At 44.1% G+C, this 26944-nt stretch overlaps 2 protein-coding genes and 1 long non-coding RNA gene across 3 annotated transcripts; 2 read left to right on the top strand and 1 right to left on the bottom strand.

Annotated features, from left to right (window-relative positions):
* Nucleotides 1-4843: 4843 nt before the first annotated feature.
* LOC144210675 (general transcription factor II-I repeat domain-containing protein 2A-like) lies at nucleotides 4844-7323 on the bottom strand. The gene is made up of 2 exons (XM_077737453.1): nucleotides 5698-7323; nucleotides 4844-5559 (listed from the first exon to the last, which is right to left on the bottom strand). Exons 1-2 carry the CDS (start codon nucleotides 6911-6913, stop codon nucleotides 5057-5059), a joined length of 1719 nt encoding a protein of 572 aa, XP_077593579.1. The 5' UTR covers nucleotides 6914-7323; the 3' UTR covers nucleotides 4844-5056.
* Nucleotides 7324-8875: 1552 nt separating this feature from the next.
* On the top strand, nucleotides 8876-13551 carry ccdc39 (coiled-coil domain 39 molecular ruler complex subunit). The gene is made up of 19 exons (XM_077738101.1): nucleotides 8876-9156; nucleotides 9454-9573; nucleotides 9651-9797; nucleotides 9886-10044; nucleotides 10117-10209; nucleotides 10277-10405; nucleotides 10486-10677; nucleotides 10738-10841; nucleotides 10932-11064; nucleotides 11129-11323; nucleotides 11418-11585; nucleotides 11683-11820; nucleotides 11893-12101; nucleotides 12184-12316; nucleotides 12396-12555; nucleotides 12621-12727; nucleotides 12800-12961; nucleotides 13029-13114; nucleotides 13242-13551. Exons 1-19 carry the CDS (start codon nucleotides 9061-9063, stop codon nucleotides 13330-13332), a joined length of 2622 nt encoding a protein of 873 aa, XP_077594227.1. The 5' UTR covers nucleotides 8876-9060; the 3' UTR covers nucleotides 13333-13551.
* Nucleotides 13552-21099: 7548 nt separating this feature from the next.
* On the top strand, nucleotides 21100-26932 carry LOC144210606 (uncharacterized). The gene is made up of 3 exons (XR_013329410.1): nucleotides 21100-21180; nucleotides 21265-21447; nucleotides 24968-26932. It is a non-coding gene; the product is annotated as an uncharacterized LOC144210606 (long non-coding RNA).
* The last annotated feature ends 12 nt before the right edge of the window (nucleotides 26933-26944 follow it).

The raw sequence follows: 26944 nt of genomic DNA on the forward strand, positions 1-26944 counted from the left end.
CAATGGCTGCAATGGCTGCAATGGCTGCAATGGCTGCAATGGCTGCAATGGCTGCAATGGCTGCAATGGCTGCAATGGCTGCAATGGCTGCAATGGCTGCAATGGCTGCAATGGCTGCAATGGCTGCAATGGCTGCAATGGCTGCAATGGCTGCAATGGCTGCAATGGCTGCAATGGCTGCAATGGCTGCAATGGCTGCAATGGCTGCAATGGCTGCAATGGCTGCAATGGCTGCAATGGCTGCAATGGCTGCAATGGCTGCAATGGCTGCAATGGCTGCAATGGCTGCAATGGCTGCAATGGCTGCAATGGCTGCAATGGCTGCAATGGCTGCAATGGCTGCAATGGCTGCAATGGCTGCAATGGCTGCAATGGCTGCAATGGCTGCAATGGCTGCAATGGCTGCAATGGCTGCAATGGCTGCAATGGCTGCAATGGCTGCAATGGCTGCAATGGCTGCAATGGCTGCAATGGCTGCAATGGCTGCAATGGCTGCAATGGCTGCAATGGCTGCAATGGCTGCAATGGCTGCAATGGCTGCAATGGCTGCAATGGCTGCAATGGCTGCAATGGCTGCAATGGCTGCAATGGCTGCAATGGCTGCAATGGCTGCAATGGCTGCAATGGCTGCAATGGCTGCAATGGCTGCAATGGCTGCAATGGCTGCAATGGCTGCAATGGCTGCAATGGCTGCAATGGCTGCAATGGCTGCAATGGCTGCAATGGCTGCAATGGCTGCAATGGCTGCAATGGCTGCAATGGCTGCAATGGCTGCAATGGCTGCAATGGCTGCAATGGCTGCAATGGCTGCAATGGCTGCAATGGCTGCAATGGCTGCAATGGCTGCAATGGCTGCAATGGCTGCAATGGCTGCAATGGCTGCAATGGCTGCAATGGCTGCAATGGCTGCAATGGCTGCAATGGCTGCAATGGCTGCAATGGCTGCAATGGCTGCAATGGCTGCAATGGCTGCAATGGCTGCAATGGCTGCAATGGCTGCAATGGCTGCAATGGCTGCAATGGCTGCAATGGCTGCAATGGCTGCAATGGCTGCAATGGCTGCAATGGATGCAATGGCTGCAATGGCTGCAATGGCTGCAATGGCTGCAATGGCTGCAATGGCTGCAATGGCTGCAATGGCTGCAATGGCTGCAATGGCTGCAATGGCTGCAATGGCTGCAATGGCTGCAATGGCTGCAATGGCTGCAATGGCTGCAATGGCTGCAATGGCTGCAATGGCTGCAATGGCTGCAATGGCTGCAATGGCTGCAATGGCTGCAATGGCTGCAATGGCTGCAATGGCTGCAATGGCTGCAATGGCTGCAATGGCTGCAATGGCTGCAATGGCTGCAATGGCTGCAATGGCTGCAATGGCTGCAATGGCTGCAATGGCTGCAATGGCTGCAATGGCTGCAATGGCTGCAATGGCTGCAATGGCTGCAATGGCTGCAATGGCTGCAATGGCTGCAATGGCTGCAATGGCTGCAATGGCTGCAATGGCTGCAATGGCTGCAATGGCTGCAATGGCTGCAATGGCTGCAATGGCTGCAATGGCTGCAATGGCTGCAATGGCTGCAATGGCTGCAATGGCTGCAATGGCTGCAATGGCTGCAATGGCTGCAATGGCTGCAATGGCTGCAATGGCTGCAATGGCTGCAATGGCTGCAATGGCTGCAATGGCTGCAATGGCTGCAATGGCTGCAATGGCTGCAATGGCTGCAATGGCTGCAATGGCTGCAATGGCTGCAATGGCTGCAATGGCTGCAATGGCTGCAATGGCTGCAATGGCTGCAATGGCTGCAATGGCTGCAATGGCTGCAATGGCTGCAATGGCTGCAATGGCTGCAATGGCTGCAATGGCTGCAATGACTCCAGTGACTCCAGTGACTCCAGTGACTCCAGTGACTCCAGTGACTCCAGTGACTCCAGTGACTCCAGTGACTCCAGTGACTCCAGTGACTCCAGTGACTCCAGTGACTCCAATGACTCCAATGACTCCAATGACTCCAATGACTCCAATGACTACCACAATGGCCGCAACGGCCGCAACGGCCGCAACGGCCGCAACGGCCGCAACGGCCGCAACGGCCGCAACGGCCGCAACGGCCGCAACGGCCGCAACGGCTGCCGGCAATGACGGCAATGACAATAACAACGATGACAAAGATGACAATGATGACAATGATGACAATGATGACAATGATGACAATGATGACAATGATGACAATGATGACAATGATGACAATGATGACAATGATGACAATGATGACAATGATGACAATGATGACAATGATGACAATGATGACAATGATGACAATGATGACAATGATGACAATGATGACAATGATGACAATGATGACAATGATGACAATGATGACAATGATGACAATGATGACAATGATGACAATGATGACAATGATGACAATGATGACTACGATGACTACGATGACAATGATGACTACGATGACTACGATGACAACGATGACAATGATGACAATGATGACTACGATGACAACGGGGACAACGGTGGCAGCGGTGGCAGCGGTGGCAGCTGAGGCTATCTTGACTGGTAGCCTTCCTTGCCTCGATCTATTTGAACTGTTATCACCTGATCGACAGTAATGCAAAGACCAGTGGAAGAGGAGGAGGACAACCAGTTGGGAGAGTTGTTTGCTGGTCGGGGGGGGGGGGGGGGGGGGGGGTCAGGCGAGTAGGGGCAGGACTGAATTTGTTAAAGAACTGATTCAGTTTATTGACCAACACCCTGCTCCGGGTCTCTCTCCCTGTTGCCTCCATGGCCCAAGATGGTCCCCAAGCTCCTCCAGACCTATTTAATGTTGTATCCCTGAAGTTGGTTCTCTAGCTTCTTCTTGTTGTCTTTCTATTAGGTTCATTAATAATTAGCTTCGTCCGTAATTATCAGGCAGACATCTTATTCAATTATTGACATTTAATTAAATAGAAATGGATAACAATAGGTAAAACCTCTGAGGGGAGATTCAGCAAGTGTCTCCTACTACTTCCGAACGTCTCACCGAATAGACGTTCTCGTACGACTCTTATTGCCATGAATCAAAACAATTTACAGAGTTGTTGATCCTTCCATCATGTATGAGTAAAAACAACATCTGGGACTACAATAACAATCAAAGTATTTTACCAATAACAAAAACAGGAGCCTAGACCTAAACAACATTTAGATTAGAACAATTATGCCTTCTTTGACCTAAGAATCATATAATAATTACATAAAGAAAAACCCAAAGTGCGTCACGAGTGTTATGGACGTGGCAGAAACAATATCTTTGTTATGGGCTCCGTTGCTGGAAATGGCAGATATCCAGTCCTTGCCCGATCAACAATCCTTGGAGAAGTCCATGTGAGAGTGGACTAGGCGGCAGTTCATGACCTCGCAACCCTTTGAGAATAATAAGAGAATGATTTAACAAAGAAATGACTTAATACAACTATATTTATAATAGTAATACAGAATAAACCCAACACTTTCCCTTCGCTATCCCTCTCTTCAGCTCCTTCTGGACCATATTAAGACTCTTTCTCCCCAGACCTAAAAGCCCCCTTCTTCTTGTTCAGGGGGGCCCTTAGATCCCAGGTGACCCACGACTTATTGTTGGAAAAACAACGGACCTTCTTGGAGGTTACAAAGTTCTCAACACAGCAGTTAATATAATCTAAGACGCAGTGGGTCAAGCTGTTAATGTTTTCCCATGTGAATTGCACAGCTCCTCCCAGTTAGTTGCCCTGAAGCAGTCCCTCAGTACCATGCTGGTCTTCTCGGTCCATCTTTGTATGATCCTCGTGGTAGGTTTTATTTTCCTCACCATAGGGATGTAGATGAGGATCAGATGGACCAGGTTGTGTTCTGAGCAGCCCGGTGGGCGCAGGGGGACTGAGGGGTATACCTCCTTTGTGTTGGCATACTGCAGAGGAGTTTTTTTCTTCCCTGGTGTGGCACTTCACATACTGAGTGAAGGTGGGGAGACTAGAAGCCAAGGGAGCATCGTTAAAATCACCAGAGATAAGACGGAGAGACTGGGGGTGTGACCTATGCAGCCGGGACACAGTAGCGTGAAGCAGCTTGCGAGCGACTGCTGCATCGGCGGAACACAGAGATCGAGTAGCAAAATTTTTTTATCTTCACCTTTACCCTGGATGTGTAGCTAAAAGGTTGGGGAAAGACTTTCCGGCTCACCAGGCGAGCACAGACCCTTGCCCTGTCAGGAGATCAACCTAACTCTTCTAAGACTGCGAAATTGCATTTGGGCAACTTTCCCTTGCCCACTGCTGAGGCACTGGTTGGTAGTCGCTGACCTTCTCCACCAACGCCTGCTTGAGCCCGTATGTGTCGACCTTAAACTGTCGACTTTGTTGCCGCTTGTTATTCTTTTGCTTTATTACTTCTAAAACTGCGTGAATGTAGATTATCAGAAGGTGTTGGGTTTATTCTGCAATATTATATATATATATATATATATATATATATATATATATATATATATATATATATATATATATATATATATATATATATATATATATATATATATATATATATATATATATATATATATATATATATATATATATATATATATATATATATATATATATATATATATATATATATATATATATATATATATATATATATATATATATATATATATATATATATATATATATATATATATATATATATATATATATATATATATATATATATATATATATATATATATATATATCCGCTAGTACAGGGGTGGCCAACCAGTCAGAGACGAAGAGCCACATTTTTTACTGTGTTACCGCAAAGAGCCACATCACACACATACCTTTGCTCAGCCAGATTTATTGTCACACACCAGCATAGTAATGACATAAATTGACTCCTACAGTACTAACAGCACTGGCCAGTCATTATAAACAATGAACATTGTGTGCACTGTCTCACACAGACAAACTCTCAGTTCAACCAAGTCCACAAAAAAAAAAATAATAATTTACAACAGCGTTTTTCTTTTACTGTGCATGTTATTTAGTGCGACTTCTGGCATTCCTTGCCTTGAACAATCCTCTTCAAATCTGGCTTGTATTCTGTTGTTGCCACTCGAAGCAATTCTTTCACATGGGTGTCAGTCAGAACCGATCGATGCTTTGATTTCACGTGTTTTAGGGTAGAAAATACAGACTCGCAGACGTATGTTGACCCAAACATTGACAGTATCTTAAGCGCAGCCTGTTTAACATTGGGGTATTTTTCCATTGGCACACTTTTCCAGAACTCAATGGTCCCTTCTCTTAAGGCAGGTTTCAGTTGATCCTCCTCACAAAGATCGATCATCTCCAACTCAGCCGCAGCCTCATCTGTGACCAGCAGGGCTTTCAGACAGTCCGTCTCAGCATTAAATGGGTCGACGAGAAACGTAATCTGTGGCCTTTTCAGTTGTAGATCACGGAACCGGGCCACAAAGCTTTCGTGCAGGTTTTCAACCAGTGTTGCATATCTGGCTCTTTGCTTATTCAAGGCGGCGCTAGTGGCTTTTAGCAAAGTGGGGAAATGCGTTAAATCTCCCTTTTGAATATGCGCCTTGAACAGCTTCAGTTTGTTGACAAACGCAAACACACTTTGAACCAGGTCAGGCAGCATTTTTAACTTACCCAGCATTTTTAACTTACCCTGCAAGGTCAGGTTCAGTCTGTCCAAGTGACACAGCATGTCGACCAAAAAGGCCAGATCCATAATCCACTCGAGGTCCGAGAGCACGGGATAGTCCTTGTCCTTCTCTTCCATGAACAGTTTCACGGCATCCAAAAGCTCAAAGAAGCGAGAGAGTACCTGGCCTTTTGATAGCCACCTCACAGTGCAGTGCAGCGGCAAGTCACCTGGAAGCCCTTGGTCCAGTGCAGCGATGAGATTCTTGAATTGCCTGTGGTTAAGCGCATGTGTGCGGATGTAGTTGACAATTTCCATCACAGGCTTCATGACGTTGTCTAAATTCAATGATTTAGACACGAGTTGCTCCCTGTGGATGATGCAGTGGAAATTCCAAAACCCGGGAAATGTTTGGTCAGCTTGGCACAGCCCCACCAGCCCGTTAAAAGATCCGATCATGGCTGGCGCTCCATCCGTGGCTATTGCAGTTAGTTTTGCTATTGGCAGATTTGCTTTCGCAAATGCAGCCATCATTGTTTCTTTCACGTCTATGCCACGTGTTCTTTCTTTTAATGGCACAATATCAAGGAGTTCTTCTTTGATCAAACAATCGTTTGACACAGACCGTACAAATATTGCTAACTGAGGCTTGTCTTGTATGTCACAACTCTCATCCAATGCGACACTAAAATACTCACATGCTTGTAGGTCAGAGTGCAACTGTGATTCAATAGACGTGTTAATATCTGATATTCTGTGTTCAACAGTGTGGCGGGACAGTTGGACGTCTGATACCATTCGTTTTAGTTTGTCGTTTTCAGGAGACAAGATTTCAACAACGTCACCGAGGCATTTTTTAATGAACTCCCCTTCATTGTATGGCTTTTTGGCCCGTGCAATGTTCCAAGCCAGTTGATACGATGCAAGCGTTACCGTCTCTGAGTGCTTTGTAAATTTTTGCAAAATATGTGTCTGCTTTTCTGCCTGACTTTTCAAAGTGGCCAACTTGTGCTTGTGAAGTTCAGTCCCTTTTGGAAATTTCTTGGCGATGTCAGCATGGAGTGAGCTGAAGTGGCGCTGAAGATTTGAAGCTTTGAAATGCGCTAATGACGCCTGGCATATAAGGCAGAATGGCTTGCCATTACGTTCAACAAAAAAATATAAACTCTCCCACTCTGTTAAAAACGTCCTGTGTTCATCTTCATATTTTCGTTTTGCTGTGCATTTTTTCCCTTCCATTTTGAGAGCGAGCTTGACACAAATTGTTTACTCAAATCTGGGACACTTTGAGGTACGTATTTTCATCCCAGGCAGATGCGCATTTGACGAAAATACCGTATTGAACTCAAGCGAAGCGCACACGCAAATACAAATAAAACACAAGCGTTACCGTCTCTGAGTGCTTCGTAAATTTTTGCAAAATATGTGTCTGCTTTTCTGCCTGACTTTTCAAAGTGGCCAACTTGTGCTTGTGAAATTCAGTCACTTTTGGAAATTTCTGGGCGATGTCAGCATGGAGTGAGCTGAAGTGGCGCTGAAGATTTGAAGCATGGAAATGCGCTTATGACGCCTGGCATATAAGGCAGAATGGCTTGCCATTACGTTCAACAAAAAAATATAAACTCTCCCACTCTGTTAAAAACGTCCTGTGTTCATCTTCATATTTTTTTGTTTTACTGTGCATGTTTCCCTTCCATTTTGAGAGCGAGCTTGACAAAATTGTTTACTCAAATCTGGGAAACTTTGAGGTACGTATTTTCATCCCAGGCAGATGCGCATTTGACGAAAATACCGTATTGAACTCAAGGGAAGCGCACACGCAAATACAAATAAAACACAAGCGTTACCGTCTCTGAGTGCTTCGTAAATTTTTGCAAAATATGTGTCTGCTTTTCTGCCTGACTTTTCAAAGTGGCCAACTTGTGCGCTTGTGAAGTTCAGTCACTTTTGGAAATTTCTGGGCGATGTCAGCATGGTGTCACGCAAAAAAAAAAAAAAAAAAAATACTTTGATATGGACGTAAGAGCCGCATGAAACCGGCCAAAGAGCCGCATGCGGCTCGCGAGCCGCGGGTTGGCCACCCCTGCGCTAGTACCTGCAGACAACATGAATTGACATTTATTTATGTTTTTATGTTAGTCTCTTGTTCATAATATATTGTTCATAATGTAAAATGAAAATTCTGTTAATAAACATTTGGATAATTTACTCATTCTTTGCACTAATTATCAGTATTAGTGACTAATACAAAGGAAAAAAGTGGGCTTATTGTTAGTTCTATGTCATTTTGCAATGAGTTTACTGGTCCAGCCCGCTTGATCTCAAATTAAGCTGTATTTGGCCCGCAGACCAAAGGGAGTTTGACACCCCCCTGACCGAGACAAACGCGTGTCCTCTTTGTTCCTCCCTCCATGCTCAGGGGCGTGGCCCATGCTCATTGCAGATTTTGTGGAGTTTGCACGACTGCACATCGGGACCAAAAGCACCGCCGTTTAAGACGCTCTTAAGCAGCCACACGTGAACCGTGCTGGGCTGACGACTGCGTTGCATTTTCCACCCCCAGGACTGAAACATTTTACATAGCATAGACTTTATATATACGCACGCTAATGTGCATATGTGCGGCGTGCCTGTGTACATGTGTGCACGTACGTACGTGTGTGTCGATACGTGTTGAGAGAGAGAGAGAGAGAGAGAGAGAGAGAGAGAGAGAGAGAGAGAGAGAGAGAGAGGGAAAAAAGAGCATATCACTATGTCACCCTATTTGTGGTGCTTTGGGCACTTTTAACGACGGTATATATGTATTTTTTTTGCCAAAGCCAATCAAGTGTCGCGCTTATAAAAATATTATTTTGTTCAATTGGATTTAAGAGTGGATTTTTTGGGCGATCTCTGGGATTATTCCGTATTCATCCTTTTTCAAGATCAATGCCATGATCTTTGAGTCTAAAATAAATGTGGCCGTTTGCTATCTTGTTGCCGCTTGATCACTCGGTGGGGACGTTTCATTTTTTCAGATTTATACAACATATGCGCTGGCAAAAGCACCTTTTTTTGCACTGTCCATTTGGACGACTTGGAGTTTCTCACTCTAAAAGAGTAGCCTTTCCTGTGGAATTTTGTCTTTTTTAGGATCCATTTTAAGAAAAAATAAGTGTGATTTGGCATGGGAGGGAGGGTGGGATGTGCACAAGTAGTCATGTTACTTGTCATAAAGCTCCCCGCAGCGCCACTCCCGGCAAAGGACGCATCATCCTTTCTGATGACATCGGCGGCGACCGGCGATGTCGTACCATGGAAATTCCCGGCAACGGGAGCTCCTTTGCCTTCGCAACGCGGAGACGTGGCGGGCTGGTTGGCTGCCTGGCTGAGCGGCTGTCTCCAAAATGGCGGCCTTTGCGGCTCAGGCCCTGGAAAAGGGCTGGGAGCAACACTACGCCTTGCCCATTCTCAACGGCGAAAACAAGGAGCTCATCAATGAGGTCAGCCTTTTTCGCCGCTCATCATTGTGGCTAAACAATCATCTTCTGGCTAAAGAACTGGTGCCGAATCGCAAAATTTTCCATTGTTTAAGATGGAGAGAAAGTGCGTCAAGTGCCAAGAATAAACGTGTCGGTCGGCCTTTCCGACATGGCTGCCGTTAGAAAAATAAATTAATTGTCGCCCTTGGCGAGCAAACAATAATGGTGCCCCCAAAATGAATTGGCGGCAATGCGTTGAAATCGGGGGAGACGGCATTCCGATAGAGTCTGGCAAGGCAAATTGTGTGATTCCCACAGATCATCGGCATCAAAAGGGAACTGGTCCGACTCAAAAATGTCCGCGAGACCAATAAAGAAAAAAGGCAACTGGGAAACGACTGTCTGAAAAATGTCAAGAAGGAGCTGGATGTCACTGAGGTCAGTCCCAAAAGTCTTGCTTTCAAGCGCTGCTCCCTGGCGGCGACCAAGCGCGCTTCCGATGCTTGTGCCCGCAGGCTCTTTGCACGGCAAAAGAAAGAGAATGCACCCTGGAGAGGGACCTGGGCGCCGTGGCCGAGCGAGAGAAAGGCCGTCTGCAGCAGGAGAACACCAAAATGGAGAACGACATTCTCAATTTGGACGAAAAGTACAAGTATTTTGAGGTGCATTTGTCCGTCATCCTGCCATTGTCCTTGCTGTCGTGGTTGTTTCCCCACCGGAGGGATGTCTGATCATTTTTCTCCTGAGCAGATCAACATCGTGAAAGCCAGAGAGAAGCTGGAAAAGTTTCGCGCCCAGATGAACTGGGACCAGAGGGCCCTGGAGGCCTTTTTGGAGGAATCGGCCATCAAGGACGAAGACACCATGGCCATCGTCAAGTACTCGCACCAGGACGAGAAGAGGATCAAGGTGAGTCCTCTCCAGGCCGGGCCTCCTCCTCCCATGATGTTGGATCCCGACCTACTCTCCTCTCTTCCTCAGTCGCTCACCATGGCCCTGGAGAGGATGACCGTGGAAGCCAGCAAGAAGCGCAAGATCCTGGACAAAGAAATGACAGAAACTCTGGCCGCCCAGGTGCGCTCCTCGGCTCCCCCCACCCCCGTTCCTGCTGCTTCTCCCAAAGCAAGGCTTCTCCTCGCAGATTGCCTTGGACAAGTCGATGGGCAGTTTGCAACAGGCTCACGTGGAGACGGAGCAGATCATCCACCAGTGGGAGAAGACCATCCAGCAGATGAAGCAACGAGACCAAGACATGCATCAGTGCGCTCTGGTGAGGCGTCATAGGGTTAGGCTTTCTCTCTCGCTCAGGCGTTTGACCTGACGGACCCCCGCCAATGGGCATGCGTGCAGAAATTGGCCGAGAGCAACCAGATCATCCGAGAGAGAAACGACACTTTGACGGAGCTGATCAACCGGCAGGAGTCGCAGATGAACGACAATAAGGAGAAAGAGAAGAAGTTGGCCGCCGGAAATCGTCAGGCGGCCAAACTGCGGCTGCAATTCAAGCAGGAGGAGAAGAATTTCTTTGAGATGCAGGAGGAGGTAATATGGACCACGTACTGGTCCGCGCTTGGCTGGACAAGTCCATCTTTTGGTCCGCAGGTGAAAACCTGCAAAGCCTTGCTGGATCGTACCACCTCCAACGTCCACTCCACCAGGTCCCACATCCAGAGGATGAAGGAAGAAATCCAAAATAACGACGAAAAGTAAGTGAAGCGGTACCGACTGGCGCGTGCCAGTGGCCCGCCGGGTGTACAAAAATGTGCCCGCCCCTCCCCGCCCCGCTCTCTTTTTAGGCTGGCTCAAAGCATAGCCAAAAACGTGGCGCTGGACAGCAAGCTGAAATGGGTGACCCAGAACGCCTCCAGCGAGAAGGAGCGAGCGGCCCAGATGGAAATATTTCTCAAAGAGGAAGAGCAAGCCATCAAGGTGAAGCCCACACCAAACAGGTGCCGTGGCCGCGCTCCATAACTGACTGCTTTTGGGGGCTCAGGAACTGGAGAACCAGCTGCGGGAACGCAGCAAGGAGCTGGTCCGCTGTCAGCAGAACGGTGAGGACTACAAGAGGAAGGAGAAGAACTTCATGGCGCACATAATCCGCAGCAAATGCACCATCAACACCTTGGAGACGCAGCTCCGGAAACAGGAGGAGTATTTGGTCAAGCAGATGATGATCATGAACGAGAAGGTGAGCGCCGGCCGGGAAGCGACTCTTGTTTTTGGGAGTGCTCCGTGCAGCCTTTGTTTTGACCTTTTTGCCAATCTCTGCGCTCCGCCATTAGGACTCCCAGTTGATCATCTTAGATAAAAAACTAGCTCGACTGCAAGGCGTTGTGGGAGACTCGGACGAAAAGATCGAGATGGAGAGCAAGATCGTGGAGCTGCTCAACACCCTGGAGGAGACAAAGAAGATGTCTGGCAAGATGCTGGTGAAAATCAAGGAGTCGGAGGTGAGCACAAGCCGGCCAAGCCGGTCCAAGCCGGTCCATGCCGGTCCCAGACGGTCCCAGCTGGTCCAAGCCAGTCCAAGCCGCTCTTCTCGGGCAGGAGGACATCCGCTATTTGAAGAAAGAGAAAGACGATTCGGCCTCGCTGAAGGAAGAGCTCTACAACAAAGTGTCCGAGCAGAAACTCATCAATAACAACATGGAAAAGGAGTTGAAAAAGCTACGGCTGAAGAAGCAGGTGGCCCCCTTATGCCGTTGTCGCCCTCCGCCGTTGCCGGGTGCCGCCCACCCATCTTGGCGCAACTTTCAGGACCACATCGTGGAGCAGAACATCTCCAAGCTGGAGGTGAAGAGGAAGCGGGATCTCCTCTTCAACAAGGCCAACAGCGTGGTGTCCTTGGAGAAGAGGCAACTCAACGTGAGGAAGGCCATCCAGGAGAGGCAGGAAGAGATCCGGGTCTACACGCAAATGCTCAAACAGCAGCTGAAAACCACTGACCAGGAGAGACAGAGAATAAAGTAAGAGAGCAGCCGGCTCTGCCTCATCCGAGTCCAAGGGCTAACGTGTGCCCGCCGGCCCTCCTCGGATCTCCTCCCTCAGGCAGGAACTCAACCTCAAGGTTCACAAGGTGGAGGCCTCCAAGAAACATTACGAGGTGGTGACCTTCAGCATGGCGGCCCAAGAAAACGACGACGACGACGCCGTCAAGTGTCAAGCTCACTACATCGCCAAGGTCAGAGCGCCGTGTGGTGGAGGCCCGCCCGCCGAGCGTGCCGCCACGCTTCCCTTTGCGTCTCTGTCCCTCCCGCCAGTCGGCGCTGGAGAAGGCGGAGCTGACGCAGAAAGGCATGTGCTTGGATAACAAAATCCGCAAGGCGCAGCGAGAGAACAAAGCTCTGGAGAACACCACCTTGCTATTTCACATCAGCAACACGGGATTTAGCACCACCGTCTCCAAAGCCAAAGAAGCCAGTACGTAGTTTCCAGAGGGGCGCCGGGGCCGGCTCTCCGAGAACTAAAACCAATCCCTGTTTCAGCTCCCGATTATCAGGAAAAATACAAGCTGGAGGAGCAGATCGTGCTGGCTGAGGAGAAGCTGGCCACCAAGAGGGAAGCGCTGGAAAAGCTCCGGCATTGCCTGCAGGTATGCGTATGGCTCCCAAAATGGCCTCCAGGGGAAACCCCGCCCCCTGAAACCCGAAACCTTCCGTTTCAGGACATCAACATCACCCTGAAGGATCGACTCCAGGCCAAACAAGAATTGGAGAAGGAAGTGAGGGACATCATGGAGTTTAACGACTCTGTGGACGAGATGCTGATTACCGCCATCAAGTTCAAACCTCACCTCCAAAGCACCTTGGAGCAACATTTTAGCCAGGTTGGTGACTGGCCCAGCCTGGCTTTTTTCCGCCGTCTTTTCATCATGGACCGTCACCGGCTTTCAGGCCAACCTGCATTTTCCCAGCCGCCCCGGCGTCAGCGCCCCCGTCAGCCGCAGGTCCAACCTGGTCAGCAGCTCCGTTTCAGCCAGGTGACAATAAATGGCTAGCTAGCGCTAGCTGGTTTTGCTAGTCCGTGCAAACGGCGCTAAAATGGAGCTCAGACAATTTTAGTGACACCAATATGTGGTTCTGTTTTTATTTAATTTTTTTTTGTAGGCACGCCGCATTCTCGGTCAACACCCAGAGGCTTTCCGACGAATCCGACCAGTCTGTAAAGACTGTCATTCTGGGCCAGGATCTGCCCTGAGCTCACCGGTGTTATCCAAGGAATGGACATTCCATTACAACTATTCCTCATATATAACTTTTTTTTATGAAAACAATGGTGTTTTTTGGAGCAAGCCCCACCGTTAGACATCCAAACCATTGGCGATCTAACTTTTGTCAGCCTTCAACATATTTTTCCTTTCTGGCATTCCATTACAACTATTCCTTATATATATATATATATATATATATATATATATATATATATATATATATCTTTTTTTTAAAGAAAACAATATTGTTTTTTTGGAGCGAGCCCCATCGTTAGACATCCAAACCATTGGCGATTTAACTTTGGTCAGCCATCAACGTATCTTTCCTTTCTGGAAGAATTCTCATGTGGGCTCATTTGCCGTCGCCCACGGCCGTGGGCGTCCAATGGTCTTGCCGCCAATGTATTGACGCCAATGTATTGACGCCAATGTATTGACGCCAATGTATTGACGCCAATGTATTGACGCCAATGTATTGACGCCAATGTATTGACGCCAATGTATTGACGCCAATGTATTGACGCCAATGTATTGACGGTCTTGCGCCGTCAATGGCAGACCGATGAATGGAGAGGTGTTGAACCTCGGCATGTTGTTCATGATCTTTTCACCAATAAATCCCTACTTTAAAGAGCCTTGGTCTAGACTTTATTGATGTCTAAATCCTACAAGTATTTTTGGGGTGAACACTAGTAGCAAACCCCCCCCCCCCTTCTCCTCCTCCTCAAGCTCGCATTTCAACAAAGAGCCAACGGACTGGTTGCTAGGAGCTGCCGACAACAAACACCAGTCTTCCCAGTTCGGGACAAGAAGCTTCTGTGGAAAAAAAACAATACCCTTGTTTTCCACCTCAAACCAAGATTGATCGACGATGGCGAGTCTTGGCGTTTCATCGGAGACGGGCTGGGAGGACGACAGCGCATTTCCTGGGCCATGTGCGGAAAAGCGGGTCTCCTTAGATAAGGTGAGATGCTTTTTATTTTCAAAGTCCAAAGCGAAAAAAGACGGATTTGGATTTGAGTCTCCCGTGGACAGATCCGCCAAAGGAGGAAGGAAGTCTCCCGGGTGACCAGCCGGTGGGTGAATGGCCAACATCAAACGTGACTGGCTGCCCAATTTCTCCAACAGGTTCGAGATGCGCTGGAAACCATGGAGGAGAGGACACGCCATCCATCTTGAAAAGGTGGACTCCTATTGTGACTATGGACAGCTCTTAGCTCTTCGACAGTCTGGAGAAAATTTTGGTTCTACCTCTCCAGTTTTAACAGTCGACTATGGATCTGCTCACTCACCTCCTCACTTCGATTCTGCCGCCCCTGAAAGTTGTCAATAGTATTAGATAGTTGTTCTATCTCGCCCTCTAGGTGCTGAGACGCTCCCATGCTCCTCTTCTGAGCTAAACACAAAGTCAAGTTTTTATCCTGCAGCTCCTCAATACATTTACAATCTGCACCCCTTCCTTGTTCCATATCATAGATAGGGGCTTTCAGCAGCAGATTGTGCTTCTCCAGCTGGTGGATTTGTTCTGAGCGTGCCCTCCAGCCTGCCAATTGATCCTCAAACACCTCTTTGGTTTCCTGCAGTATTCTGTTGTCCTCTTTGAGCTCCTCCACTTTGGCCTTGTAAAAGTCCATCTTGTGCATTTGCTGCCTGTAGCGTGCCACCTGACTCTCCAGCTTGTCAACTTGGATTGCACGTTCTCTCAGCGCTTCCAGTTCATCGCGGTGGGCACGAGCTTCTTCAAGTAGCTTAAAATTTTCCAGCCGGAGCCTCTTTATTTCTTCCTCCATGTTTTCCTTCTCGTGTCTGTTGTCCAGCAGTTGTTCATTCCTCTCTTCTATCTCTTGTCTAAGTTGTCTGATCTTTATCTTTGAATCGGCAAGTTCCACCATCAGATTTTGCTGAGCTCCCACCTGCTGCTGTTGCATAATGGGAGGATCGACTATGGACAGTGTGCTGGGTGTGCCACAAAGCACACGAACCACACCTTCCCTTTTCTGAGTTAGTTCTGCTGGTCTACCTCTTTGGGTTTTACATCCAGCTTGGAAATGTTCTCCACTCCCACAGCAATAACAGTGTGTGCAATGCACATCTTGCCCTACTCGCTGACAGGCAAAACACCTCCTTGGGACATAAGCATGGCGGCTAGTGTTCTAGTTGGGTGCTGGTAAAAGACAGCCCTGGCCGACAATGGCAAAATACCCTAAAATGCCCAAAACGTACGAAATTCATGGGGGAAACGGCATTTTACGATTAAATTCAAATTCTGGAGCTCTTTAGACACTAATCGAGCCCGGTTGACTCGTTTTCCTGTCAAAACAATGCAAAACGTCCAAATAAGACAGAAAAAAGCCCTAGAATGCAATAAAATGGCTTTAATTCTTGGATAAAACTGCATTTATGGATGAAATACAATTCCTGGAGCTTATATACAAATGCTGGAGCCATTACTACACTCGGGGTGATTTTCCTGATAAAAGACAGCCATGGAGGAAAATACTTCCATGGAAGTGGCGATAAAGCTCCAAAATGTATAAAAATGGTTTAAATTCCAGCCCAAAACATCATTTATGGATAAAATACAATTCCTGGAACTTATATACAAATTTTGGAGCTTATTAGACCGGGACCGGGAGAGCGATTTCCCCGGTAAAAGACAACCCTGGCCGTCAATGGCAAAATACTCAAAAATGCCCCAAAACATGCTAGAATCACGCGGAAAAAAAATATTTTACGACTAAATTCAAATTCTGAGCCCAGGGGACTAATTTTCCCGTCAAAACAATACAAAACGTCCAAATAAGATATAAAAAAAATGCCCAAAATACAATAAAATGGTTTTAATTCCGGGCTAAAGCAACATTTATGGATAAAATACAATTACTGGAGGTCAAATAAAAATACTCTGTATTTTTAAACACTTTAACCGAGCCCGGGGAGCGTAATTTCCATTTAAAACATGTATTTTTTTTTAAACCAAGTACCAGACACGGTTGTAGTAAAAAGATTTGTCCACGGGGTGAAAGAGTTTTCCCAATTCAAAAACAGTGTACCGGCTCGTACGGGTGTGTATTAAAAACGGGTCCATTTCGGTTCTGGTGGGTCATTTTGCATTGGGAATGTGGTCACATCCATGGGTGGATGTATTTTCAACCGTTCTATGTGAAAATAATGATCCAGGGACGTTCTGGGGCTATTTCCATCCATAAATAGTGTCTCAAATGGGGAAATTTAATAATAGATAGCCCCAAAAAGCACAAAAAATGGATTTAATTCATGGGTAAAACGTATTTAAATTATGAAATACAATTACTGGAGACTAAATACAAATACTCTGCATTTTAAACACTTTAACCGAGCACAGGGGAGCGTAATTCCTCCGTATTTTTAACCAAGTACTAGACCTGGTTGTAATGACAAAATTTGTCCACCAGACAGAAGAGTTTCCCCCTTTTCCAAAACAGCGTCCTGTGCATACGGTAGTGTATAAAAACCCGGTCCATTTCGGTTCTGGTGGATTATTTTTCCCGAGGAAAGTGGTCAGAACCGTGGGTGGATGTATTTTTGATCATTTTACATAAAATTATACTTCCAGGGACGTTCTGGGGATATTTCATACCATACATTACATAGTGTCCAAAACAAGCATATTTGTGATTAAAATAGTGGTTGTATTATAACAGGTCGGGTTCGGTTCTGGGGGGTCATTTTATCTATGGATGTGGTCAGATCTCTGGGTGGATGTATTGTTCATCATTTTATATAAAAAAAAAAAAATCATCCAGGCCGGTTCTGGGGCTATTTCCATCCATAAACCGTGTCCAAAACAGCAATATTTAATAATAGAAAGCCCCCAAAAGCAATAAAATGGATTAAATTCCCGACTAAAGCGTATTTAAATGATGAAATATAATTACTAGAGTTTCAATAAATATACTCTGCATTTTTATACACTTTAACTGAGCCCATGGAACGTAATTTAGCAATAAAAAGGTTATTTTAACCAGTTGTAATGACACAATTTGTCCGCCAGACAGAACAGTTTCTCCCGTATTCAAACAGCGTCCAGCGTCCATTTCTTACAGTAGTGTATAAAAACGGGTCAAAACCGGTTCTGGTGGGTCAATTTACAGGGGGAAAAGTGGCTGCAACTTTCCTAGGTCTATATTACATCTTTTTATATCAAAAGAACCAGTTCCTGGTGAATATTGAGCCGGGAAATGCTTTTGGTACGAGGAAAAATGGATGACTGAATTGTAGGTGCCTGTATTAAAAACGGTCCATTTCGGTTCTGGAGGGGTAGTTTGCACTGACTCTTTTTATTATATATAGGTAGATGTATTATTGACTGATTTATGAAAAAAAGTAACTTCCAGGGACATTCTGGTGATTTTTTTAAAACCATAAATAGTAGCATAAATCATGCCTATTTGCGATAAAATGATGCTTGCATTATAACAAGGTCCAGTCGGTTCTGGTTGGTGCCATTAACCAGGAATTGTTTTCATTTTGTAAAGGAATGTATTTTACTTATTCTGTGTAAAAATAAAGATCCAGAAATGTTCTGGGGCTATTTTATACCATAAAATAGTGTCATAAACATGGGGACTTGATATAGCATAGTAGCTGTATTAGAAACGGTCCATTTCGGTTCTGGAGGGTTATTTTGATTCAGGACTTTGTCTTATCTCTGGGTGGATGTAAAAATGACTGATTTGTGTGAAAATAATCATCCCGGGATGTTCTGGGACTATTTCTCACCATAAATAGTGTCAAAAACATGCTTATTTGCGATAAAATGATAAAAAAAATTTTCCTTTGTGTTTGTGGATGTATATTGCTTATTCTGTGTAAAAATAAAGATCCAGGATGGTTCTTGGGCTATTTCCCACTATAAACTGTGTTCAAAACATGCATATTTGCGATAAAAATAGTGCCTGCATTATAACCGGTCCAGTTCGGTTCTGGATTGTGTATTGACCCGGGAATGGTCTCCAATTATGATGTGGATCTATTTTCTAATATTAATTCTCAAAATTATCATCCAAGCATGTTCTGGAGCTTAATTACACCATAATCAATGACCTCCATTCTGGTAGTGTATTTTTCCATGGTTGTTGTGTTAGAACCGGGCCCACTCGGTTTTGGTTGATGCTATTAACCGGGATTTGTAACAATATGTCTGTGGATGTATTTTAATCATTCTGTGTAAAAATAAAGATCCAGGATGATTCTGGGGCTGTTTCCCACTATAAAATGTGTCCAAAACAAGCTTATTTAGGATAAAAATAAGGGTTGCATTATAACCGGTACATTTCGGTTCTGGTGGGTTTATTTGCCTGGAACTTGTCTCCAATGATGATGTGGTTGTCTTTTTGACTAATATCTGTAAAATTTATCATTCAGTCATGTTCTCGAGCTTTGTTATTCCATAATCAATGACCTCAATTTTCGCATTTTATCTTGCATGCTTTTTGTATTAGAACCAAGCCCACTCGGGTCTGGTTGGTGCTTTTAACCAGGGGTTTTTACCCCATGTAGGTGGATGTATTTCCATCATTCTGTGTAAAAATTAAGATCCAGGATGGTTCTGGTGCTATTTGCCACCATAAATAGTGTCCAAAACATGCTAAATTGCGATAAAATCAGTGCCTGTATCTGGTGGGTGTATTAACCCAGTGATCATGTCTAATGTCTATTTTCTTATATTCTGGATAAAAATAATCATCCAGGAATGTTCTGCGACTTTGTTATACAAAAATCAATGACCTCAATTTTTGCACTTGATTTTGCAAGCTTTTTGTATTAGAACCGGGCCCACTCGGTTCTGGTTGGTGCTATTAACCAGGATTTTTAACATTATGTGGGTGGATGTGGGGCTATTTCCCATTATAAATAGTGTCAAAAAGTGTACATATGCGATAAAAATTGTGCCTGTATTAAAACCGGTCCATTTCGGTTCTGGCTGGTGAAATGACCCGTAGGTGGTGTCCAATGATGACATGGATCTATTTCTGACTATTTTGTATAAAAATGATCATCCAGAAATGTTCTGGGGGTTAGTGATACCATAAACAATGTTCTCCATTTGAGCACTATATTTTGCCATTTTCTTGTATTAGAACCGAGCCCACTCGGTTAGTGCTTTTAACCAGGGGGTTTTACCCCGTGTAAGTGGATGTAATTTTATTATTCTGTGCAAAAATAAAGATCCAGGATGCTTCTGGGACTATTTGCATCAAAAATAGTGTCAAAAACATGCTAATTTGCGATGAAATCAGTGTCTGTATTACAACCGGTCCATTTCGGTTCTGATGGGTGTATTTAATCGAGACTTGTGTCCAATGATGATGGCGATCTATTATTGACTATTCTGTATAAAAATTATCATCCATGGATGTTCTGGGGCTTTGTAATGTCCAAATCAATGACCTCTATTTGGGTACTCTATTTTTGCATGGTTGTTGAATTAGAACCGGTCCATGTTGGTTCTGGATCATGCTATTAACTAGTATTTTTTACCCCGTATATGTAGCACCCCTGAATTCGGCAGTTTATATGCCTTTAAAACACAGGGGGAAATAATCAGACAGGTCAGTGATTGTTATCTTCAAGCCAACTTTTACTGAAAATCTATAATCAATTCACACAAAAACATAATATACAATAATACCCATATATACATATAAATATATTAACAACTCGTTATAACCCAAAACAATGTACTTGTTGCATAAACGGTCATAACTTATGACTATTGTAACTTGTATTACCTTTTGTTTTCCAATTTAGCAAAGTCCTTAGCTAGTTAGCAGGGCAAACAAAGGAATCTCAGTAGCATAGCTTAGCTTCATTTGCTACGACCGTCATACACAGCACACTATAATGCTAACGCTATAATGGCGGCCGAGGGTAGCTTGCTAAAGGCTATACATGTCCTCCACCCGAGACTCGCACATTCACGCACACACATAAAAAGTAAACAAATATTACTAAACATCATGTTCTTTCTCACATGCTAACTATTGTCTCTTGCAAACCCCACACTCAATCGGTCTTTACAAGAAAACACCATACCTTTAAAACAGAGGGGGAGATAATCAGATAGGTCAGTTGTTGTTATCTTCAAGCCAACTTTTACTGAAATGCCTGAAAATACCCCTGCGTTACAGCTACATGAGCCCAGACATAAAATATCGAATACCGATCCATACCCTTGCTATTTGGCTGGATGCATCAATAATCAAAGACTGATAAACATCCATCCCAAAACTAGTTTTACATCACACTCATTTATAACTTAACTCACTTTACCCTGTCACATATAGGTAGATGTATTTTCATTATTCTGTGAAAAAAGAAACTTCCAGGGACGTTCTGGGGCTATTTGCCATCAAAAATAAGGTCAAAAAGTGTATATTTACGATAAAAATAGTACCTGTATTAGAACCGGTCCATTTCGGTTCTGGTGGGTGTTTTTACTCAAAACTTGTTTCCAATGATGATGGGGATGTATTATTGACTATTCTGTATAAAAGTTATTGTGAAGTTGCTTAAAACAGGAGTCTTAATATAATGTGCATTTCTAAAGAACATCCTGTCTATATTCGCTGTCTTAATCCTATGCTCTTTCATGATGTCTATAATATCTTCTCAACTCGCCTCAGTGTTCAACTGTTGTATTTTTCCATGATGCCTACAATCTCAACTTCCGTACTTTTCCATGACATCATGCTGAAATTCAATAAAGGCATCCTTCACCTCGAAAAGATAAGAGAGAGAACCACCGAGCCGAGCGCGAGACACCACCTCGCGCCTCGACCTCTCTTCCGCCGGTCGGTGCTTTTAAAATATAACACAGTCTCTGCCTCCTTTTTCCTTTGTGCACGGTTGGTAATTACGTTGATCTGTTACTTCAGACCCAACATTTAACTGGTGCCGAAACCCGGGACCTGCATCTGGGCGGACGACTGCCGCCGAACCGAGGACACCGAGAATCTGTCGACAGCGTCTCCCTTTGCGGGATGGGTCTCCTCCTACAGCCACGGCCGCTCGCCCAGACACCGGGTCCCACGAACCAGACCGGCATCGAGGATTAACAGGTATTTACTGTTTAATTATCACGATTTACACAAAAGTTTAGATAAAAAGAACACCAATACAGAATTAACCTAAAGATAGGAAGGAAGATAAGAGTAATTGGGGAGTAGAGAAGCGCTTGGGCGTTGGCCCGTGAACGGAGGCCCGTGTAGGAGGCCCCGTGTAGGAGGCCCGTGTAGGAGGCCCCGTGAAAAAACCCATGGTACTTATTATCCAGGCTACAAAGGGATCACTGTTGTATTAAAAGAGATCCATTACACTTATTTAACTAGTTTTTAACCTGTTAAACAAGAGTGTCGGTATCTGTTGTCTGGGTAGGAAAAAATTAACGTTCGTGTAAATACGGGTATAATTTACACCTCCCCACTCTATGTTCATCAAAATAGCTGTGTTCAAAATAACTAATATTTGATAAATCACAAAACCTTGTGGAAACGGTGCACCAAAAAGAAAAAGAAAAAAAAAGGTTAGTGGTGTGTGTGAGTGTGAGTGTGAGTGATAAGGGAAGGGCGTAGCCGCCTCCCGCTCCGGAGTAGAGAGTAGAAAAAAAAAATAGTAGAAAGAAACAATGGGCCAGTCATTGAGAAAAGAGATAAAAAGAACACCAGGATGTTAGATTTATTGCAAGTTTTGACGCTAATGCGTGCAATTATCTACAATCCTGGGTGAAGAAGTATGATTTTAACCCGTCTTTGAGAGACACAAGAAATAAAGAAGAAGTTAAGAAAAGTTTAGTGGAAAAAAGAGCCAAGAAGATTAAGAAAGGAAAAAAATGTAGAAAAATTGGAAGCACAACTACGCGCTGTTAAAGTGTGGATAAAACAAATATGTAAAATAAGTGTAGAAAGCATTTTGGATAGTGAGAAAATCATGCAAGTAATCTTCATATGAATAGATATATATATATATCTATACATATATACAAAAACGCTATGACACGTTCCTAAATCTTGACGATTGCCGCGCAAAATAAGAGTTTAAACGGCGAAAGAGACTACTTAGACGGATAAATAAGATGTAATTATATACAAGTTATTATATATTATATATGTAGTTATTGATTGATACTAGGCCTGTTAAGAGACAGTGGCCCCCTACTATTCCCCCTCTCCGTACAGGCCATGCCAGGCAACTTTTACAAACTCCAAGGACACAGAGAGGGTGCGTGCGGGGAGGGGGGAGGGGGGGGCTCCTGGAATGCCCAGGCACCAAGCGATGAAGAAAGGAGAAGCAGAGAGAGATAAGGATTTAGAGGCAGAGGAAATCAACAATATTAATGATATCAAACATAAAGACAATGCATAAATGGCATTTTTCCAAATTATTAGTTAAATTGTACCTGGCAAGTTTAGATAAAATAATTAATTTAGGATAGGCATGGTTTCTCTGGGATTGTGTGAGCATCATAGATCATTCAGTGCACGGAATGATGTGTCTCGCTCGCCCATCAACAGATGAGATATGCTTTAGCGCAAGTCATATTAATGACTATTAGAATATAACGGATTGCATAGGCATCAAACAATTCATGTTACCCAAATGACATTAACCTATTTCTTTTGAGAATGATTAGTGATAAAAAAATACAGACCACTGATGTCTGTGAGCGTGAATGATTGTTTGTCTTTTTGTGTTTTTGATTGGCCAACCACCAAGATATAATCAATCGGTTAGATATCAAGGTGGAAAAGGATTTAGCAAATCTGAAATCAATTTCTGAAATCGCCAATAAGCCATTTTGGATGGTGATGAAAAATTGTGGAAAATTGTTTAGTCCAAAGAAATGTTTTGATGATAATGCATTGAATTGGAGGAACAAATCTGCAATGCGAAATTTTGGCACTGAAATGAAAAAACAAAAACAGTGCATGATATGAAATTCCAAAGTACCTTAGATTTTTATGATAATGGCATCTAAATTGTGTTAACAGACTAATTGACGGGATTGACGAAAGGTTCCATATTTCGTTATGAAATCATTGCGCTCACATAAAGAGGTCAACCGGACAATAAAATATGGAAACCTTATTTAGTAGACTATAGACCAAACGCCATCATTCACTACACGATTGAAGCTGAATGATGAGTCTAATCTGGCTATCTGCATAAAAGAAAACTTTACAGAAACGCACTAATTTTGAGTTAGCAGAAGAAGACTGTGTTTTTCAACAGGAAACATGGAGAAGACGCACGAGCAACCCAAGATGAGAACGTCCGTAACAAGTTTGGCTGACCAACCAGCAGACATCAAAATAGCGGAAAAGGAGGATGCAGATCCACCTTTGCACTGTAAGGAGGTTCTCTCAGTTGAAACGTTTAAGGAGACGGGTAAGATAAGCTTATTGACGCGATCAGACGTAATGGAAAGCATCCAATATTGATTGGAAAGATTATTGCTCGAGGAGCAATGCCATAAACCATAAGGAACTTTTTATATTGGTTTTATTGTCTCCATAAAAGAGTGAAAGCGTTTCAATTGAGACCAAACCTTCTTACCGATAGTTAATGTAAACAATTAGAAAGAAAATTGATAGAAATGGAACTGGATTTCAATTTTATGCCTGACTATTGAAAAATATTGATTAAGAAACTTTTATAGGAGATGATTGGCAAACTTCAAAGAGAATGGAATTTGATAAAAACACTACTAAATTGGGATATTTTCAATTTCAAACAACTGAGTTCAATATGCAACGCGATACACATTATTGAATGAATTGGGACTTGATTACTAAGTTTTTTTTATAAGTAATGGGTTTTAATTGCTCTAAATGACTCAATTATGCTAAAATTATTAACCCTGACAAACAAGGGGTGGTTACATTTTATTGGGTTCAATTCTGTTCATAATTATAAATGTGTGCATTTGTTTCTGGATACTAATTGATGTGAATGTAACTGTTGCAGAGAACGGAAAAGCTGTTTTCCTGAGGAGAGAGCAGCCTGATTTGCTTTTTGTATTTTCCTATTTTTGGTATGATTGGTTAATTTGTGAAATTTCAGGAAAGGAAAAAACAAATATACTTATTGATCTTAACAAGGAAGCAGTGATCAAAATAGAATACAAGTTAGCATATTTAATTTGGACTGATAAGGATTTTAAATGTTCACAAACTATAGTTATAAAATAAGAAAGATTGTTGTGATTTTGTTTATTGAGGTTTTAAGCCCAACCACATAGCGGTAAGCAAATGTTAAGGACACGCTGAAGACAACGACAGACTACAGCAGCTAAAACAGCAGCAGAAAACAATTACCAAACAGCATACACAACAACAAACTCTGTATTAATTGATTTGAAAACATTGCACCACAGAAAGAAAAGATGCATGGATACATGAAGAAGCAGAACAGTCAGCAGACGGCCTATTCACAGCTAAAGGCCTACCGCACCTACCAAAGAATTTATTCCAAAATTGAGCCATGGACGGAGCCATGTCTCAACAGGAGGGAGGATGGACATGGCAGAGCATGTGTTCCATGTCCCAAAGGTCTAAATACCTACTTTAAATTTTTTTGTAGGAGACAAAGTTGGAACCTTCACGAGGTGTCTCCTGAGAGGCCGCCCATCGCCACCTTCGAATTCGACTGCCCCACACCTCCGGCTACCCCCCGGATGAACTAATCTGCGTTCCAGTGCGATTGAGGGTAACCCCTAGACGCCTGGGTGGCCTAACAACAACAATAACAACAAGTGCAACGTCCAAAAGAGCATGGGACTTGAAGAGCGAACAAATGGTACAATAAGACCAATAAACCGATACAATTGTCAAAAGAACATGTAAGCTGCCGTGATCTTTTTGTCTATCCTGCAGGAGGTGGTGAAGTCTGGTGACCAGAGCCTGATTTGAGTCGTAAAAAGAAAGTCCTGGTCCTCGCCATGTTGGGAAGGCCCCTTCGTGGTTTAACTCACCACCCCCACCGCAGTAAAGATTGCTGAGAGGTCGACGTGGATTCACCAATCCCAAATCAAAGTAGTTCGAGACAGCGGTGACTCTGAGTAGACTGGAAATCGGGCGGTTCCAAAACCCTTGTCCGTGAAAAAATCATCTGACGTCTGCTCACCTGCCACGAGCACCTTTCACCTAACCTTGACCTCTCATAGTTTTTACACCCTCACACAGAAGCCAAAATAAAAGCCGCTGCCACCCTCATCACTGTGACTGTACTATCTATCAGTGGCAGCCTGAGTGTGGCTGAACGCCCCGCCCCCAGAGATTCAAGTCGAAAAACGAGACGATGCCGTGCTGCTGTCGCAGAAAGTGAAGTGGTATGAAAAGAGCAATCCAAAAAAAAAAACACTTTGAAGAAAATATGTGGTATAATTTCCTGGTATTTCACAAAAAACTAACTGATGTGAATGAAAGTTGTTATGTGTGTAGCCATATACCCATTTCCACAGGTATCCTGACATCCTGAATTGACTGTGTCTAGGCATCACTTTTAAATCTGCAGTGATGTAAATGGTGATAAGATATATAAGATCAAATTCGGTGCAATTCAAACCACGTGATTCAATCTGGCGCAGTGCCTGGTGACCATAAGTGGTGGTCCACCCCCCTCAAAAAACCTTCTGTCACTAATTTCCCAATTTGGACATTGAATTGTTACATGAGTGTTCTTTAACCAAACTGTCAAAGTCCTACAAGGTATAGCAGATGAATTAAAAGCCTTTAGAGAAATGGAGTTGCAAGACCGGATGGTCCTAGATTTGATAACAGCCAAGGATGGAGGTGAGTGGAGAGCACTGTTGCGCCTTCATCCCAGATGAAACCGGTGACAAAGGTAACATAACTTGTGCCATGGCTGAAATGAAAGCCTTAGCAAACACCATGGCCCAAGATCACTCAGCCGTAATTGGGTATCACCGTGGTTAACAACCGGATCATGTTTCTCTATTCAGATTAAATTCGCAACTCCCTTTCTTGCGGTTTTACTTCTATTCTGTATCTTTTCAATGCGTGTCCTTTTAGAAGAAGCCCAGAATGAAGTTATTTCTGCCACTCGCCTTATGGCCCTTCAAACTAGAATGGCAGTTGATTTGGCCTTAGCTCCCCAAGGAGGCGTGTGTGCAATGATTGGAGAACATTGCTGCACTTACATTCCTGACAATAACCAAACCGTAGTAGATGTCCTACACACCTTGAAGAACCTTAGGGATACCATGACACGTGATGACCAGGTTACCCCTGGCTGGTTAGACTAGTTGTTTTCTGGCTCCTGGTCCCAGGTTCTCCTTAGAAATTTAGGCCCCTTTTTTGTAATCATTATAATGTTTATCTTACTATGTGTTACATGTTCCTGCTGTATTGTCCAAATGTCTAAGAGGTTAATCACCCATATGTTCGTAACTCAGATGTATCAATATAACTTATTGCGCGTAGAAGATTATGTTGACACTGTGGAGAACAACACACAGGTATGACCCTCATCTTATTGTGTTTCCCTAACTTCAAATTCAGTCCCATTCTCAGAACAAAAGGTTCTCTCCACCGCGCG

Source organism: Stigmatopora nigra, chromosome 17 (genome assembly GCF_051989575.1).
Source record: "Stigmatopora nigra isolate UIUO_SnigA chromosome 17, RoL_Snig_1.1, whole genome shotgun sequence".
In the NCBI taxonomy this organism is placed as follows: Eukaryota; Metazoa; Chordata; class Actinopteri; order Syngnathiformes; family Syngnathidae; genus Stigmatopora; species Stigmatopora nigra.